Consider the following 12736-nt stretch of genomic DNA (forward strand, 5'->3'; position numbering starts at 1 on the left):
CTGTATATGGTGACACTTTTTAGAGTATTTGGGTTGTCTTAATATAGAAGGTGGTTTCCACCATTAAGTAAGTGTGCTCAGGGATGGAGTACATGGGAGGTGGTGGGTAGACCTCATGGCAGCTTGTTCAGTTGGTCTCCCTGCAAATGCAAAGGATGGAAATGCCTGGATGTATTGCTTGCTGCACAGGAATCTGTGTGATCTCATATGGAGTAATCAAGTTATTGAAGGCAGTGTGATGTTGGGGGGGGAGGTATGTGTGTGGCACACCAGTGAATCTTCTGTTTATCTTTGTTGTTCGAGTCTGAGTGCTCTGAAACCGTGGAGCTGAGATGGGTGTCATGGAAGACTGGCTTCTTGGAGGTGTCTGGCTAAGTGGATGTATGGGAGAGCAAATCCAGGGAGCTTCACCATAAATAAAAGGAAGTGCCTGGGCGTGGAACTGCAGAGCTACCCTGACTCTGGCTGTGTACGTGAGAAGAGTTCCAGAAATGACAGTAAATAACAGTAAAGCTTTGCTTTGTGTTTCTCTTGTAGCAACCCTCCGCTCAGCGAGGAGATGCTGCCTCCGGGGGAGTGGATGTGCCACCGCTGCACCGTACGCCGCAAGGTAAAGCCTCTCAAAACAGACACAGTCCCTGCCCTTCCAACTGGCCATTTGAAACCTGAATCCTGGGTTAATACCTGCCTCTCCCTTCATGTGTACTTAGAGAAGCAGAGCTGCTTCTTTGTGCTCACGTTTGCAAAGGGCTTTGTTAGGAAAGGGCTTAAAGAACCCTAAGGGGTCTTGGTGAGACCCGCATGATATTTTAACCTCACTAATAGGAGGTAAAACTGATAAAGTGCCTGATACCTTTTAAATTGTTCTCCTTCCTCCCATTTCTGGAAAGGAGGGAGAGCTGGGGCCCAGAGGAAATGGGAATGGCTCCTGTGCTCAAGGAGGTGAGCTGTCTACAGGCAGAACAGGAGTCTCGTTAATACAGCTTTGCCATCAGGGCTGTGATTCTAGTTAATGTGTGTATTTTAGAAGAATGACTTCACAGCAGTTGTACATCAGCAGAGGGTGAAATCACTGTGAGTTCTGATTTCCTGGGCTGTTGAACAGGATGGGGAGGAGATGAGTGGGCAAGATCATAGCTTGTCTTTTTTTTGCCTTGATGCTCTTTCTCCAGGAAGCTGTCTTGCACAATGTAACCTCTTATTGCTGTGACCACATAAGGCTGTGTAGCAGAGGGTTTAGAAACTGCACCAGGCTATCTAGCAACTGTTCCCTTGAAGTGACACCCAAAACAGATTGGAAGAAAACTGTGTGCTCAGCCTTTTGTGATTGCCTTGTTATGTTTCCAGGGTACTGTTCAGCCATCTGCCAACAATAGAAATGAAGGTCACAAATCAAAAAACAAATAAAGTAAAAAGAAAGAGAAAAGGAGAAAATCCCCAAATTTTCTATTTTAAAAATTGCCTAAAAACACTTTGCTCCCTTTGCAGACCGTGTTAGTGATGGAGTAGATTGATTCCTCCATATGGGTGATGCTGTTAAGCACTGGAGCAGTGCACGGTTGCCCATCTCAGGTCATGCAGCATCTCCTCCTGTTGCAAAATGAGTCTTGTAGTGATGGCAATCTATAGTTTTCTTCTGGTGCACCTTGTTCAAGATACCTGTCATCAGGAAATAGCAAAGTGTTGTTTGTATGTTGTGCTTGTATTGTCAATCTGACCTTCTCAATCCCTGATGGGTTTGTACGCAGTGCCAGGGTTAGTAAAATGCATCAACAGTGAACAGTCTGCTGTGGAGTTTCTCAGTGTTGGTAGCAAAGTAAACAGTTGTTTGATTTGTCAAGTGTTTAAGACTAGATGCTGTGAAATGTTGTCCTGATCTGTCCTGATCTGGACTCAAGTTACCCTGAAAGGAGAGACACCTGGTAATGTTCTTCCCCATGCTTGATTCTCTTCAGCTGTTCTGTCACCTGTACCTTATCTGCCACCAGACTGTTCTTGATCGAGGCTCTAATGACTTCAAGGGGGAAGTTGTAGTGAGTGGCTCAAGCATTTTCAGATGCTGTTTGTCTTCAATCACATATTTGTCAAGGTTGATGTGCTTTGTTTGTGGCCTCCATGATAAGCCTGCCTATTCATGTCGTGCAGAAGCGAGAACAGAAGAAAGAGCTGGGGCAGGTAAATGGATTGGTGGACAAATCTGGGAAAAGGACCACCTCCCCCACCAGTGACGCAGACCTGTTGGACAGGTCTAGCAGCAGCATCAGGGCTAATGCGCATGCCAGGATCTTGGAAAGGAGAGCAAGCCGGCCTGGCACTCCCACATCCAATGCCAGCACCGAGACCCCCAACTCAGAACAGAATGATGTCGATGAGGACATAATTGACGTGGATGATGACTCTGCCATTGCAGAAATGGACTGTGGGCAGCCCCAGCTGAAGCGACCCTTTGAGCTTCTTATTGCTGCTGCCATGGAAAGGAACCCAACGCAGTTCCAGCTGCCGAATGAACTGACCTGCACCACAGCACTTCCAGGTGAGCAGGGCCTTGTCTGGTGTTAGCAAAGATGTCTGCAGTTGCATCCTGCTGCCATCTTTTCTCTTGACTCTGTGATAGCTGTGGCTCCAGTGGTGCTAGCTGGTGAAAGCAGAGGGTACCTCTGGCTCTCCTCCAGCTGCCTAGCAGCAGGTGCCTTTCAAATCTGAGCTGTGGGGACACTGCAACTACACACCATGTCCATTAGGACTTGTGATAGATGCTTGTTTTTCTCACCTTGGTCTAGACCATCAATATGAAAAAAAAACCAGCCGTCAAAATACTTGATTTTTGATTTATGATGCCATAATACAGTAACAAAGTAGTGACTAAATGTATAGGATGTCACTGAAATTACTAAGTATGAAATATATCTGCCTTTAAAGACAGTCTCTGTCACTTAAGGCTAGATTTAGTGGTTGATGGAGGTTCCTTAAGCAGCAATCTTTGACTTTTCTGAGATGATTATATGTATCTACCAGAAGGCAATTCTCTGCTATGTGGATAACCCAAAGCTTTATAAAATTTCCTTTTCAGGTACTAGTAAGAGGAGGAGAAAGGAAGAAACCACAGGAAAGAATGTCAAGAAGGCGCAACATGAGTTAGACCACAATGGTTTGGTTCCCTTGCCGGTGAAGGTCTGCTTCACATGCAACAGGTACCTGTTGTTCTTCCAGGGAAGCTGTTCAGTGTAGCTGCAGCCTTCACAGGAGCAAAGTTCTTGCTGAAAAAAGTAGATTACCTGTTTCCTTTTCCATTCTCCTTCATTACTTAGTTACATCTAAACAAATGAGAGAATATTCATCTTCGCTAAATAACAGGTGTTTAACCACAGCAAGTGTAGGTCCATCTGTAAAGGGTTCTGAAACGTAGCCTGAAGATTGACAAAATTGAGCCATCTTGTCTTCAGTGTTTTTCTGCAAAGAAATATTCTAAAGTATGGTGGTTTAGTGAATGGAGATGTTTGTTTATGGTTTGTGAAGGAAGTGTGTGAGGAGGTGACCTTTAGAAAATAGAAATCTGCTGAAAGATTTATAAGCCCAAGGCAAATAGGAATATTGTGCTGAAATTGTAAATCTGAAAAACAGTACAAAATACTGATGGGTTTTGTAACACTGCATAAAAAAATACATAGATCAATCCCAATTCAAAATGTCAGTGAAAATGAAACCTTTATTTCAGAAACCCAGTCACAGTGATTTTCTCAAAGTGGAATGGGGACTCAGGTGGGCTTTTGTGGAGAACAGGTGATGATGTCATAGAGCAGACTTTTTTAAAGCCTGGGGATTCAGATGTTTTTCTGGAGTTTGAGACTTCTTCTGAGAATATCTTGTTGATGTACACATCCCAACATCACACACAATTCCTCTACGGAAACCTCTGATTACCTAAATCTGAGATTTCCTTTTGATCTCTGAATTTTGCTTCAAATAAAGGCTTTTACCTTGAGTGGGTCTTGAAGAAGCTCCATACAGATCAAGTTACAAATCAGAAATCCTACTTTTTGGTGCAAACAGCAGTGTAGAGGATAAACTGAAGTGGGCAGCCAAGCTTGCCTGAATGTTCTGTTTATCCTCTGTATGGGGAATAAGATTTGGCTCTCTCTTCTCAGGAGTTGCAGAGTGGCACCTCTAATCCAGTGTGATTATTGCCCACTCCTGTTCCATATGGATTGTCTGGAGCCACCGCTTACTGCCATGCCTCTGGGTAGATGGATGTGCCCAAATCACATAGAACACGTGGTGGTAAGCAGGACTATGATTGCAGTATGGTAACCGGATGTTGGAGTGGAACGTGGCAGGTCCGTTAAAGGACAAAGCACAACAAATGTAAAACAGCTTCTGAGCTCTTACTGCTTCCTGTAATGCTTGTAAAGCTCCTGCTGCAAGCAACACACTCTTCAAAGGAATATGATGCTTCTCTCTGCAATAAGATATAAAGATGGGGGAACTCCTTCCTGTAACTGAAGCTGACAGCTCAGATTGTGGTTCACTGACAGCTTGTCTAGTTTATGACTGGACCCTTTAAGATCTAGATGAGCTTCCAGAACTGGGATACAAAGCAGCACAGTGCTACAAATAGGGGAAGTAATTCTTTGCATGCTTAACCCAAAAAAAGTTTCATTCTAAGAGGGAGTTTTCATTTTTGGAAAAGCAGTGTACTTGAGACTTAAATACTCAGGAAACAGGGGGCTGAAACAAAGGGCTTTTTCCCAGACAAACTGGTTCTGAGAGTATTGATGCTGCTTAGTTGGCCTCTAAATGCTTTTGTATTCATCTCCAGCAATGTGCCCTTTAGCAGAAATGGTTAGTGCTGCAAGAAACAAATAGTCTAAAGCTGAGCTGATGCTGTGCTGCCAGTGCATTATGAAAGTCTTAGGGTGCCTTAGAGTGACTTGCAGATCCCTAACTCCTGTGGCATTATTTGATCACCCAGCTGAACCAGAAGAACTTGACCCTGAGTAATCGATGCCGAGTGTTTGACCGGTTCCAGGACACCATATCTCAGCATGTTGTCAAAGTGGATTTCTTAAACCGAATCCATAAGAAACACCCTCCGAATCGCAGAGTTCTTCAGTCAGTGAAGAGGAAAGGTCTGAAGGTACGTGTAACAAGTAGTGGTGGGTTTTCATCACATGCACCATCCTGTGTATGTGTTTTAGTTTGGAAGGGAAACCAGCACACTCCTTGGGGCAGGAGGAAAGAGCTGGGGTCTGAATGATTGTGTTGGTGAGAGATCTGGGAGTCAGCAGGCACTACCTGCAGGATTTTAGATCTCTTTCCTTCAACTATAAGGCTCAATTATTACAAGTAAGCACTTAAATCTAGCATAAGCATAGAAGGTACAACACAAAACTTCCTGAAGGTGGCCCTACAGTCAGATTTAGGGCTGTGTTTGTTGCCAGGATGCCTGAAAACTGCCAAACAGACTTCCTTTGGCTGTTTTTTCATGATTTCTCTTACACTGTGGCCACCATGTTGTACCAAGTCACGCCTCACCTAAGGGAATAAAACCTATTAATTTCAGCATGGCTACATCAATTTAAACTACTCAGTCCTTGATACTCTAATGTATCTGCAGGGTTCCTTTGGGTGCAAAAGCAGCAAATGCAAAGTTGAGTGCTGATCAGGCACTTGGTTTAACTAGTCATTCTTGAGTAATTGTTCTCATGTGTGATCTTTTCTCCACAATATAGGTTCCTGATGCTATAAAGTCCCAATACCGGCTTCCACCCCCGTTACTCGCGCCTGCAGCAATTAGAGATGGCGAGCTGATCTGTAACGGGATCCCTGAGGAACCCTTGCAGAAGCACCTTTTGAACACTGAGCACTTAGCCAGCCAGACAGAACAACAGGAGGTAAATGAAGTCAAATGCTTGGACTCCGTGTGTGTAGTTGCTTTGGTACAAAGATCCCCTTCCACTTCAGTCTTGATGGAGCAGTTGTCTAGGAAACCAACCTCAAGTTCGTGTGTGAAGGTGATAGCTTGTATTGTCTCTGACACCCTTGCCCATTAAAACTTCACTTTGACTTTCCAGGTGAGATGTAAAATTCCTCATTTGACACTTCAGGGAAGTGGTGCAATAGTCCTCTGGCCTTAAGAGTGGAGTCAAGGGCCTTCTGTCTAGACGTCATCTTTATTTCGTGGCTGAGGGGAAACGCTTTGCACTTTGATTATGTAAGGCTGCTCTCTGACACGTTTATTTATAAGTTAATGTCCCATTTCTGGGTCGCTTTTTATTTTAGATGGAATTGGACATGCAAATCAAGGTCAAATGAGTGTTGAAACCTTGTATGAAACTTCTGGCCAGATTCCACAGTGTAAGGGCATGTTAAGTTGCAATCAGTAGAGAAATCAAATCCTTCTTTTAGTGCAGATAAGGATCTTTCATGTGGCAGGTGCACATCCACTATGAAGCTTAAAATAAATCTTTAGGTCTTCCTCCACTTGGTGTAAAAGGAAAGTGCTCTCCACCCCATCTTTCTACTCCCTATACCTGAGATAGAGCAGCATTTCTTTCCAGCTATAGAATAAGTTGGAGGATTGTGCTTGGCTAGAAGCCCAAATTAGTGAAAGGTGTGTTTGTAACCTGAGGCTGAAGAGTTACAGCATTTAACAAGTGAAGAGAAGGAGGAGTTTGAAAGTGAGGAAATGCTGCCTTCTCCCTCCTTTAATCTCAGCCCTTGTCTGTCCTATCTCCAGCATGGAGATAAACAGTACATTATTTTGGTTGCACTTTTGTACCTCTGGACAAAATTTTCTCCTAATTGTAGATGAGCTCCAGAGCAGATGCTGTAGTTCCACTGCATCTGAGCAGTCAGCAGCTGGATTTCCTCAAGCTGGGTGAACGATGGAGCAACTGTAGAGGTTTGGAGCACTGCTGCCTCCAGAGCTAACCTGCACTTTTTTCTTCCTTCCAGTGGCTCTGTAGTGTTGTTGCGCTCCAGTGCAGCATATTGAAACATTTATCTGCTAAGCAGATGACTTCGCTTTGGGACTCTGAACAAACAGAGAAGGCTGATATTAAGCCTGTTATTGTGGCAGATGGCTCACTCGCCAACCCTTACCAGGCAGCTGACAAGGCACCCACACCTTCCCTCTATTCCATGTCATCTTGCACCTCAGGGATTACCACACAGAATTCCTTGAGCTCCACACAATCCCAGCAGACTTTGTCACAGGAAGATGTTAACTACAGCTCTTGTATAGATAAATCCAAGAAGGCGTCTTCTTGCGGGACTTCGAATGGGCCGACAGCCTCTGACATTAAAGTGAACGGGCCTCATTTCTGTGGTGTTTCATCTGAATCCTCAGCACAGTTGACTGACTCCCAGAGGCTCATGGGGTCTGGGAACACAATACCCATTTTGTCTCATCGGCAAACGTGGCCTCGGCCCCTCACGCCCCCAGCGAGTTGTGGACTTCTGAATCACACCATTGGAACCGTTGTCAAAACAGAGAACGTAGCAGGACCCGTTTCTTGTGCACAAAGGGGATCTGCACTGGTCACGAGTTTGCCTACGTCCATATCGAGCTCCTGTGGCAGCCTGGAGACCACCAGCACTTTGCAAAGGAAGAATGTGCAGACGCAGATAGGGCCACCGCTGACAGCAGAGCTGCGGGCTGGGGGCTCCCCGCTCAGTGCCACCCGGGCTCTCACGCCTCCCCAGGCTGCAGGAGATGGGATCTCAGCTGTTGGGTCCACAAACAGATTCTGTTCACCAGCACCACCTTCAGGTATGTGCTGAGCCACTGACCATGGCCCCGGGGCTGAGAAAAGCTCAGGCTAAACCTCATTCTAAACCTCAAGGCTGTAGCAGTGTGCCCTCGTTCGACTGGGAATCAGGATTTCTGTGGAGAGCCAGCAGAAGTTACTCAGGTCTCCTCTGTATTAGGTCCCTTTATGGGAGCCATGGGTTGTAATTTTGCTGGCTGCCTATACTTGAGGGGGGGACTCTGTCCTGACAAGCAGGATAGTAGGTCAGTTGAATTCTTGAAAGCAACAGTAGCTTTATTTCACTTGGCTGCTGCCTCGATGTTTCAACAGCTGCTACTTTAAAACCCCCAGCGCTGCTGTAAAACCACTGGTTTGTTTCAAATGGCCATTTGGATTGCAAGGTAGTCAGTCCTTCTCACAAGAACAGCTCTCTGGGATCTAATCCTGAGTAACTGTTCAGGCAGTGGTCGTGTCCCCTATTGCAGGTGTTGTTGGAGTCTTCAGCTGCACAGCCTTGAAGAAATGTGGGCTTGGGAAGCTGTAGTCTGCTTAGGGTCTGTTGGTCTAACACAGGGTGGTTATGCACTTGGGATACTGAGTTGTACCCAAAAACCTTGCTAAATAATAGCAAGGTATATAATAAAGCATATATAACTATTTTTAGTGTAGAAACATAAATTCAAAGATGTTGACAGATGTTGGAGTAACTGCCCACAGCTCAGATTTTGCTAGAATAAACTTTCACATACGGCATTCTCTTTCCTCTCCACACACCAGCTTAAGACTCAAACCAGCAAACCCTTTGTGCAGATTGGGTGGGAGCAGTCACTGAAAAGCACGTCACAGAGCTGTGTGTCACTTCTCATGCAGTTTCCAACCTGCTTAGTGTCAGGCTTGCCTGGAATGGCTCAGGTCTGGTGGTTGTAAAGCAACAGAGCAACATCTTTTTATAATCCTTGCTAAAATTCCTCAATGAGTAACTTGTAAGCTTTGCATCGCCTTTGGAAGCAGTCCCCAGGGTGTTTGGCCTCTTCCTGAATAAACTTGGTTACTCTGAGGCTGCTGATTTGACCATGCCCTGCTTAGAAATGCAAGGCTGGCAGAAGTTCTGGTGGAGGAAATGAGACCGTATTATAGAAAACTTCTTACTTGTGGTTTGAAGAGCACTGCAAACCCTACATAATTTTGCAGTTACTTAAGATGTTAAATAATTGCCTCTGGTGCAAAGCTTGTGTTCTACAAAATCATTACTTGCTGTAGTGTCTCTTGGGAAAGGTGTAAACATTTAAATTTTCCATCTAACACAATGGATATATATGTTTATAACAATCTGTGGTGTGCAAATTTTGCTGCCGAGTACAAAAATGCAAATTGCTCATTACTTTTTTGCCATAAATTTCAATAGTTACAAGAAAATCAGCTCAAGAAGATCTGGTACTGACAACACATTACAGGGATTTTGTTTCCTGGCATTTGCTGCTACCTCCTTCAGCTGCATGGCCACTTCCAAAGCAGAAGGATTTTATTTTGTAAATAATAAAATCTGCTTATGACTGTCACATTCTTTCTGGACAATGATGTGCACCCCAGACTTAATAACAGTGTAGAAATAAAACCAAGGCAGTTGTGCTTTTTATTCATGTTAAAACTTAGACAAGCTACTTGGCAAATGTCTCTTAGGTTTAATAAATTCTTCAAGCTCCTGGGGAGTTGGTGCTCATCTTTCCAGTGTCACCACAGGGAGCAGGAGATTAAATGTATAGGTCAAGAATTCCTCCAGCAGCTGGAGACGAGGCAGAAGCCACGTTTGGCTCTGTGTTGGAGGCACACAGAAGCCTTTCTGTGAGCAGAAAAAAGCTCCTGGCCTCTAGTTCAGGCCTTTTTCAAAGCATGACTATGAGCAAAATGAGTCATTTGGAGCAGCTTGGCAGCCAAAGGCAGCCTGAGGGCTGTGTGCATGTCTGGTGAATGTCACAGTGACACCTCTTCTCTCCATTGCCTCTCCCTGTAGATGGTAAGGTCAGTCCCAACACCTTATCCATAGGAAGCGCTTTAACTCTACCCTCATCACTCACTTCAAACTCTGCAGCTATGTTGGACTTCACCAGTTCCCTGAAAGCGTTTATGGACGGGGGTGAGTATTTAATTCATCATCAGTCTCTGCTAGCCCTGTGTGTTTGCTTCCTTAAAGCATTCCATCTCTGCTTGAGGAAACGTTCCACAGATAAAGAAGGGTTGTAGTCAGGTGAGGGAGGGGCTGAGTGTACATTACCTTAAATATGTCACATGCTTCCCTGCTCCTAGTGTTGCCAAGGCAGCAAGACCAATGAAGTGTTTCTGCCTGGAGCTTTTCTGGGGAAGAATCACGACTGGGCTGCTTTCCAGGTGGAATTCACATGCAGGAACCTGCAGCCCTGCCATGTTGTGGTGCTAACTGCAATCCAGAGCTGCTCCTGGCGGATGTAAAGTCCAGCAGCAATAGATCTTGTAGTAGAGCAATCACCTGAGTGGTGATGCTCCAGTGGGTCTGTTAATTTTATAATTTATTTCTGCTTCTGTCAGTCTTCTAGACTGGCCTGGTTTTTATTTCCTTTTGTTGCACTTGGCAAAAGATGGGAAACCTTAGCAGAGTGCCTTCTCTGGCAGAGAAGGAGGAGATTGCTGAGCAGCAATCGTCAGTGGCACAGCCAGGCTGTTGCCAGAGATGACTCCTACATCTGAAATCTGAAGAAAGCCCTTCTGGCATTGCCAGTGTGACCCTCTTTGCTTGGGTGAACCCCAGCTGCCCAGCCTACTCCCTCTGCTATTGGGAAAGGCTCTTACAGCTCTTCCTCCTCTCTATTTTAACTGTTGTTGATGTGGAGAAAGCTCTTGAAAGAAGAGGTTAGGCAGCCTCCTTGCTGCAAGAAAGCAGACCTCTGTAAGGCTTTACAAATATAAACACTTCAGGGTTATCAGAAGATCTGCTCTAAAGCTCAATAATAATATTGGCTGAATTGCCCTGTTTGGTTTAATTGACCCTGCTGTGGACATGTGACTCAAGCATGAGCCTGCAGCAGCTTCAAAGGGGGTTACAGCTCTCTGTGATGCAGGGCTGGACTTTCTAACCAGGTAGCGGTGCTTCAGAGGAAAGACCCACCATGCTGTCCAAAGAGCTGCAGTGGCCATCTCTACTGACCTGTTAATTCTGAGCCAAAACAGCAGATTTTCAGCTTTTATCAACCTTAGTTCTCCCAAACTTCTGCTTGCTGTCTCAGTTGTAGCCCTCCAGCCATGGCTGGCACTGTCCTCACACTCTGCTCACAGGAGGTGATGTGAAATGATAGCTCACCTATGTGTAAGAGTCTTGATATTGCAGGATTGGTCAAGTCTTTGCTGTTGAAGCAAGCAGCAGGTTTGAAAGTGGGACAGTTAAATCCACTGCAGCTCAGATTGCATTCTTTCCCTGAATAACTTACTAATTTTTTTTTGTTTATTAACAGAGATTGAGATAAATATGCTGGATGAGCAGCTGATCAAGTTTCTGGCCTTGCAGAGAATACATCAGCTCTTTCCTCCCAAAGCTCAGTCTCTAGCGAGCAGTGTCAATTCCCATCAGCAATCTCCTGTGGGAAACCACATTGAAGGTAAGAGCAGCCCTAGAATAGGTGGGTTATGTTGAGCCATAGATTTGCCACTCCTCTGTCTATTCCTTGAAGGAGATTTCCCTCTTCTTCTGGTATATGATACTGCCTTTCACTTTCCTTTCTTCTCATCCCCCTGCTCTGGATATCCACTGACCAGAAACTCCATCAGGATTCTCTACTTAATTATTTACACATTTGAGCAATGTAAATCCTTTAAGTACCTTCAGATTTTCTGCTGGAAATGTTTAGTGAAGTTGTGTTTTATTCATCTTAGAATTAGCAAGAGATGGGAAAGTTCATCTCAGGTGCTTGGTGGCTTTTCTTTGCATTCTTTACCTTTGAGATGGGCAAGAGAAATCTGTGAATTCTTGCTCTCTCTTTCTGGAAGAGTTGTTTGTGATACAAGCACAAGAACAGGAGGAACTGGAGCACAGAATATATGTGTGACATTGTCATTGGCTGTTCAGAATGTCACTGTCAAACTGAAACCACTCACTACATATGACTAATGCCAGTAATCAAAAACAGCTTGAGTTTCTCTTCGAAATCTCCAGATTCCCGAGTTTGGCTTTGTTTATTACCACTGGAATCACCTAAAGCTGCAGGGTGAACATGGCTTCGTGCTCCTCTGCATGCAGCCAGTCAGTTTAATCTGCTTTCAAGTACTAAATGGATAGCCTTGCTGTGGAAGCAGTTCTCTGTTCCCCCTCTGCTAGGCCTGGGGGTAAATACCCCAGATAAAATCTTCGGAAGTCAGTCAGTACCCTTTTTCTGAAGCTCTGTGCTTGCCTACTTTAGCATCAGAGCATTCCCTAAATGCTTTGCCAGTCTTCTTGTGATGGCTGCTGCAGAACAACTCTTGTATGAGCTGCCTTCCTGGTCTGGAATTCTTCAGTAGTCTGCCTTTCTCAAGGCAGATTGGTGCTGTCTTAACCCATCACCCTTTTTGGGCAGGAATGATGCATTCAACTGGCTGCTTAGCATTGCTGGTGAAATGTTAGATCCAAAGCCTTTAGTGAGCCCTGCAGAGCCAGGCAGCTGAAAGAATTCATGCAGGGCAGCCAAGCAGAGATGGAACCTGTGATGCCAATTGGTGTGGCCACTATTCTTGATGTAGGTACCTCTGCAGTCTTTCATAATCCTCACGTTCTGTTCTTTCATTTCACCCTCTTGGTGTAATGCTGTCCTGCAGATGTGGTATCACATCAGGAGAGGATTAAACTCAGTGGAAAAGGAGTTTTTCTCTAAAAGACAGTGCTGAAATCCTGGCTAGGTCTGTGTGGCCCAGTGGAGTTCTGTATCTGTTCCACAGAAGATTTTCTGTTCAGTTAACGCGGGCATATGAGTGTGTGATTTGAA

General features: G+C 44.9%; 1 protein-coding gene across 2 annotated transcripts in view; it reads left to right on the forward strand.

The window, feature by feature from the left end:
* PHF12 (PHD finger protein 12) overlaps nucleotides 1-12736 on the forward strand; it is a 32088-nt gene that overhangs the window by 14306 nt on the left and 5046 nt on the right. For both annotated transcript variants that reach the window (XM_005525773.3, XM_088066126.1), the window contains 9 exons: nucleotides 538-610; nucleotides 2146-2533; nucleotides 3071-3191; nucleotides 4146-4278; nucleotides 4970-5134; nucleotides 5730-5891; nucleotides 6955-7771; nucleotides 9763-9885; nucleotides 11234-11377. In XM_005525773.3, coding sequence (XP_005525830.1) covers nucleotides 538-610; nucleotides 2146-2533; nucleotides 3071-3191; nucleotides 4146-4278; nucleotides 4970-5134; nucleotides 5730-5891; nucleotides 6955-7771; nucleotides 9763-9885; nucleotides 11234-11377 — 2126 coding nt within the window. The remainder of the gene's footprint in view (nucleotides 1-537; nucleotides 611-2145; nucleotides 2534-3070; nucleotides 3192-4145; nucleotides 4279-4969; nucleotides 5135-5729; nucleotides 5892-6954; nucleotides 7772-9762; nucleotides 9886-11233; nucleotides 11378-12736) is intronic.

The sequence above is a fragment of the Pseudopodoces humilis genome, chromosome 23 (genome assembly GCF_049639895.1).
Source record: "Pseudopodoces humilis isolate 2021_Gansu_Grassland_sample_001 chromosome 23, ASM4963989v1, whole genome shotgun sequence".
NCBI lineage: Eukaryota > Metazoa > Chordata > Aves > Passeriformes > Paridae > Pseudopodoces > Pseudopodoces humilis.